This window comes from Leptodactylus fuscus, chromosome 9, assembly GCF_031893055.1.
Source record: "Leptodactylus fuscus isolate aLepFus1 chromosome 9, aLepFus1.hap2, whole genome shotgun sequence".
Lineage (NCBI taxonomy): Eukaryota > Metazoa > Chordata > Amphibia > Anura > Leptodactylidae > Leptodactylus > Leptodactylus fuscus.
In genome coordinates, this window is record NC_134273.1 from 6,095,992 (window position 1) to 6,101,991 (window position 6,000).

The 6,000-nt window shown below is 49.4% G+C and overlaps 1 protein-coding gene across 1 annotated transcript; it reads right to left on the reverse strand.

Moving 5' to 3' along the window:
- Positions 1 to 196: 196 nt before the first annotated feature.
- Positions 197 to 2,509, reverse strand: LOC142218196 (CARD- and ANK-domain containing inflammasome adapter protein-like). Its single transcript, XM_075286739.1, has one exon. It carries the CDS (start codon positions 2,507 to 2,509, stop codon positions 197 to 199), a length of 2,313 nt encoding a protein of 770 aa, XP_075142840.1.
- Positions 2,510 to 6,000: the final 3,491 nt, after the last annotated feature.

The window sequence follows — 6,000 nt, forward strand, 5'->3', positions numbered from 1 at the left end:
TTGTTCCTCCTGCTGTAAGACGCTGCCAGGAGTAATGTGACCGTAGCGCAGGTCCAGCATGCTTCTTACCACTGAATACAAAGTCTAATTCATTGACTATGTGACTATTGCTGCAGTCCAGAATGTCCCTTTAAGACAGCAATGCCCCTTTAAGAGGAGCAGTCTCCTCCTTCCTTTGTGTTTATTGCATTTCTATCTACTTAATGATCAGCATCTTCTTCTTCAGGAGTGTCGCCACCTGCTGGTGACTGTCGGTGCTCCCGGCTTCTGCCACCTGTAGTGGGGTCTTCTTCAGGCTGTTGGTGGTCTGTAGATTTGCTTTTTGTCCCTGGGTCCAGCCCGCCAGGGTCTGCACAGCGCTCAGGTGCCCGGCCCTACAGGCGCAGTGCAGTGGGGTGTCTCGGTTATTATCCAGGGGGTCTATGGCCGCCCCGTTGGTTAGCAGCAGGTTGATGATGTCACTATGTCCATGCTCGGCCGCCAGGTGCAGGGGCGTCTTCCTCCAGACATTTTTGTCTTCCAGGTTCTTGTTTTTTCCAGCTTTCAGCAAGGCTTTGACAATGTCTGTGTTGCCGGAGATGGCGGCGTAATGGATGGGGGTGCAGCCGTCCATGTCCTTGGCACCATACCTGGCCTGGCTACCGAGCAAGGCCGCCACTACCTCGGTGTATCCCCCCGCTGCTGCCAGGTGGAGCGGGGTCTTCTTATCCTTGTTTGTCACATTGGGGTCTGCCTTCTTACTGAGGAGTAACTGCACCAGAGCCAGACTCCCTCCTTCTGCCGCCATATGCAGCGGCGTCCGCGACTGCTTGTCCTTGGCATTGACATTGGCGTTGTGCTCTATGAGATTCTGGGCGACATCCACATTATTCCTCTGACTGGCAAGGTGCAGAGGGGTCAGCGCTTCCTTGGTGACGGCGTTCACATTGGCACCAGCTGTAAGTAATAGGTCACTCAGGTCCGCTCGGTTATGGTAGGCCGCCACGTGAAGCGCCGTTTGCTCACCCGGACCCGTAATGTTAACGTTAATCCCTTTCCGGAGCAGCAGATTTGTGGTGGAAACATCTCCCCCCTGAACAGCCAGGTGCAAAGCCGTGTTCAGATTTGGTGTGCGGTCCTCGATACGCGCCCCTTTCTCGATAAGCGCCTGTGCCGCCTCTGACTTGCCCAGCTCGGCCGCCAGCAATAGAGGTGTATACTCCATGTCATTCCTGGCATTCACGTCCGTGCCTTTGTCGATCAGAGCCCTGATTATTCCAAAGAGGTTCAACTGGACGGCTTTAAACATGGCGGAGACCATGGTGTCAGGGGAGAGCCCCTTGGAGTATTCTAGGAGGAGCCCAAAAATGTATTCGTTATTGGTATTGAAGGCCATATCGATAATACTGGAGTCAATACTAGCACCGGCCTCTAGTAACACCTTGACGGTCGCTTCGTGCCCCCCGGACACGGCGTGGTATAAGGCGGTGTGCTTCTTCTCATCCATACTGTCCACATTGGCTCCATTCTTCAGAAGCATCTCCACCAGGCGACTATTGTCCTTGGAAGCTTCCTGGTGCAAGAAGTTGGATCTGTTTTTGTAGCGTTTGTCTTCTTCTTGGAGGAAGAGTTGCAGCAGTTGGTGGTGATTGTTCTGAGCTGCTAAGTGTAGCGGAGATTGGGAGTCGCTGTCCAGGGAATACATGTTGGCTCCAGCTCGGAGTAAAACCCTTGCCGCCTCCGTGTGACCATTCTCAGCCGCTCGGTGCAGCGGCGTCCTCCGTTTTTTATCTTTGGCGTCTACTTTGGCCCCTTTCGAAAGCAAGAATTCGATGACAGGGACGTGTCCATTAGAAGCGGCCACATGTAACAGAGTCTCTCCAGAAGAATTGACAGCATTGACATTAGATCCCTTGAGAATGGACTCCAACAAGGAGAGGTCACCCTTCATGACGGCATCAAAGACCCCAACAGATGCCTGAACCTTCTGCCTCGGAGTCTCCGATTGAGGGCTCTTCTTCTCCTTGACTTGGACACTCGGCTTTGGTGTCTCTTTTTTAACTTTCTTGGGCAAAGTCTCTTTACGGGGAAGTTTTTCTGGTGGTTCTTTGATAGGTTCTTGATTGTCCTCCTTATCCCTCTCCAGTAGATATCCCACCAGTTGTCTTCTCCCATCTCTAACTGAGTCATTGACATAGTTGACGTAACTTTTGACACTGTTGTATAAATTGGGTTCTATCTGCTTGAGACAGGGGTAGAAGAAGAGTCGACAAGCCCTCTCACCTTTAGACAGCAAGATGTCCACCAGCCGGGAATTCTTCTCCGTCCTGGTCCTGTAGTAGGACATCACCATTTTCTTATCCGATGAGAAGATCCCATGGTCTATCAGAAGGTTGATGAGTTCTTCTGGGTTTTTGATGCCTTCAATGAGTTCATCTTTCTTGGTCTTCAGAACTTCTATGGCATAAGGGTTTGTATATTGTCCCTGCGGGGTTATAGGGGGGAACAGCACAGAACTTGCAGCACACATCCTTCCAAGGTTCTTCCAAGAGTCTTCACGCTTTGGTGGTGATCCTTAGAGCAGCTTCCCAGTATGTGAGAGTCTGAGACACCATCATAGTAGATCGCAGCACCTTGTAAGAAGCAGCAGAGCCTCAGAAATCATATCTCAAACACTGCCCCCTAGTCCTTTGTGGGACAAGTTCCCTTTTGTTTGGACTTGGAAGGAAGTAAAGCAGTTTGTCCAGATTAACAAACGAGTCAATAATAGCTTAGCGACTGTTGCTGTGAACACAACAACCCAACAAGTGCGAGCGGGTGATCTGTGTACAGAAGTGACGGGGATTAGGGCCAGCGATGAAATATATGGGAAGCAGAGAAGACGTTACACGTGGTAAAGAGGAGAGTCAGGTGACAGAGCAAAGAGCCGTGTAATGGAACCTGCCGCAAATATGCAGAAATCGTCAAAAACTGCCCAAAAAGTCTCCGACATTGGTGACAACCCTTACTCATGTCAAAGGACTCGGCTGTGCCTGCACCAAGATGTAGACCCTGATGTATAACACAACTGCAACAATGTAGCAATGTCACTAGAACCCTCTTACAACTCTGACAGTCCCTGGGACTCATAGACTCCTTCTTGCAATTTTGTTTCAAAGTTAAATAAATTTTCTAGGTAGATTGGAAAACCCAGGAGGTTTAGGAGGGGTGTAAAATTAAAAGCAGGCAATAATCACCTACCTCCGGGCCCCATTCCAGCATCAAGTCCCCCATTCCATTCCGTGAAGGCGCTGGCGAGGCTGGAAGTGAAGTTGTTCAGGTCACTGGCCCCAGCAATCACATGATGGGTATCGGTGATGTCACTGCTAATATGTCCCTGGTATCCTGTGTGTGGCCAGGGAGGGTCTGCAGTGGTCACTTCCAGCCTGGCCAGTGCACAGGAGAAAACAAGGGACCTGATACTGTAATGGATGGGATAGACCAGGGTCCTCTTCTGGTGCAGCTCTGGGTGCAGGCAGTGGTTGGGTCACTACTACTCCCAGCATGCACAGCTCCAGCCATGGGTTCTCGCACTGGTAACCAGCTTATGACAGGCCCCCAGCCCACCCTCTGAGTGACCACGAGGGGCGCTATACCTTATATAGGTAGCCTGTTCAATGTGTAAAGCCAAAAATAGCCTAACAGCTATTCCCATCAACTTTATGTACACACACGCATGCTCGGCTGTAATAGATTGCAATGAGTAAGAAAGCTGAGATAAGTTTGTGTGTGTCTGTGGACATGTTTGTGTGTATATGGCTATTATAACCTACCTGTAAGGGCCTGGGTAGGTTCTTGGAGACTAATGCATTAGATCAAAGGAAGCTCCACGCAAAGCTGAGACTCCTGGGTAAGTGTGTGCCCTGCGGCTGATATGTGAGGGGCACCAATGTCTCAGAAGACCCTGCCCCGGGGATTCTGCTATGGTCATTGCCACAGGTCTTCAGGCTGAGTTTAGAAGAGAGAATACACTGACACATAAGTCTGCACATACCGTATATCTCACATACTGTAGGTCTGCACATGCTCACAACTGTCCTGGATTCCAGGTCCTGTGCCACTGTATACACTGTAGGTCTGCACATAGGTCTGTATACACTGTAGGTCTGCACATAGGGCTGTATACACTGTAGGTCTGCACATAGGTCTGTATACACTGTAGGTCTGCACATAGGGCTGTATACACTGTAGGTCTGCACATAGGTCTGTATACACTGTAGGTCTGCACATAGGTCTGTATACACTGTAGGTCTGCACATAGGTCTGTATACACTGTAGGTCTGCACATAGGGCTGTATACACTGTAGGTCTGCACATAGGTCTGTATACACTGTAGGTCTGCACATAGGTCTGTATACACTGTAGGTCTGCACATAGGTCTGTATACACTGTAGGTCTGCACATAGGTCTGTATACACTGTAGGGCTGCACATAGGTCTGTATACACTGTAGGGCTGCACATAGGTCTGTATACACTGTAGGGCTGCACATAGGTCTGTATACACTGTAGGTCTGCACATAGGGCTGTATACACTGTAGGTCTGCACATAGGTCTGTATACACTGTAGGTCTGCACATAGGTCTGTATACACTGTAGGTCTGCACATAGGTCTGTATACACTGTAGGTCTGCACATAGGTCTGTATACACTGTAGGGCTGCACATAGGGCTGTATACACTGTAGGGCTGCACATAGGTCTGTATACACTGTAGGGCTGCACATAGGTCTGTATACACTGTAGGGCTGCACATAGGTCTGTATACACTGTAGGTCTGTATACACTGTAGGGCTGCACATAGGGCTGTATACACTGTAGGTCTGCACATAGGTCTGTATACACTGTAGGTCTGTATACACTGTAGGGCTGCACATAGGTCTGTATACACTGTAGGTCTGCACATAGGGCTGTATACACTGTAGGGCTGCACATAGGTCTGTATACACTGTAGGTCTGCACATAGGTCTGTATACACTGTAGGGCTGCACATAGGTCTGTATACACTGTAGGGCTGCACATAGGGCTGTATACACTGTAGGGCTGCACATAGGGCTGTATACACTGTAGGTCTGCACATAGGTCTGTATACACTGTAGGGCTGCACATAGGTCTGTATACACTGTAGGGCTGCACATAGGTCTGTATACACTGTAGGTCTGCACATAGGTCTGTATACACTGTAGGGCTGCACATAGGTCTGTATACACTGTAGGGCTGCACATAGGTCTGTATACACTGTAGGTCTGCACATAGGTCTGTATACACTGTAGGGCTGCACATAGGTCTGTATACACTGTAGGTCTGCACATAGGTCTGTATACACTGTAGGTCTGCACATAGGTCTGTATACACTGTAGGTCTGCACATAGGTCTGTATACACTGTAGGGCTGCACATAGGTCTGTATACACTGTAGGGCTGCACATAGGGCTGTATACACTGTAGGGCTGCACATAGGGCTGTATACACTGTAGGTCTGCACATAGGTCTGTATACACTGTAGGTCTGCACATAGGTCTGTATACACTGTAGGGCTGCACATAGGGCTGTATACACTGTAGGTCTGCACATAGGTCTGTATACACTGTAGGTCTGCACATAGGTCTGTATACACTGTAGGTCTGCACATAGGTCTGTATACACTGTAGGGCTGCACATAGGTCTGTATACACTGTAGGGCTGCACATAGGTCTGTATACACTGTAGGTCTGCACATAGGTCTGTATACACTGTAGGGCTGCACATAGGTCTGTATACACTGTAGGGCTGCACATAGGTCTGTATACACTGTAGGTCTGCACATAGGTCTGTATACACTGTAGGGCTGCACATAGGTCTGTATACACTGTAGGTCTGCACATAGGGCTGTATACACTGTAGGTCTGCACATAGGTCTGTATACACTGTAGGTCTGCACATAGGTCTGTATACACTGTAGGGCTGCACATAGGTCTGTATACACTGTAGGTCTGCACATAGGGCTG

Coding starts and splice junctions, on each gene's coding strand:
- LOC142218196 (XM_075286739.1), bottom strand. CDS start 2,509: ATGTGTGCTGCAAGTTCTGTGCTGTTCCCCCCTATAACCCCGCAGGGA.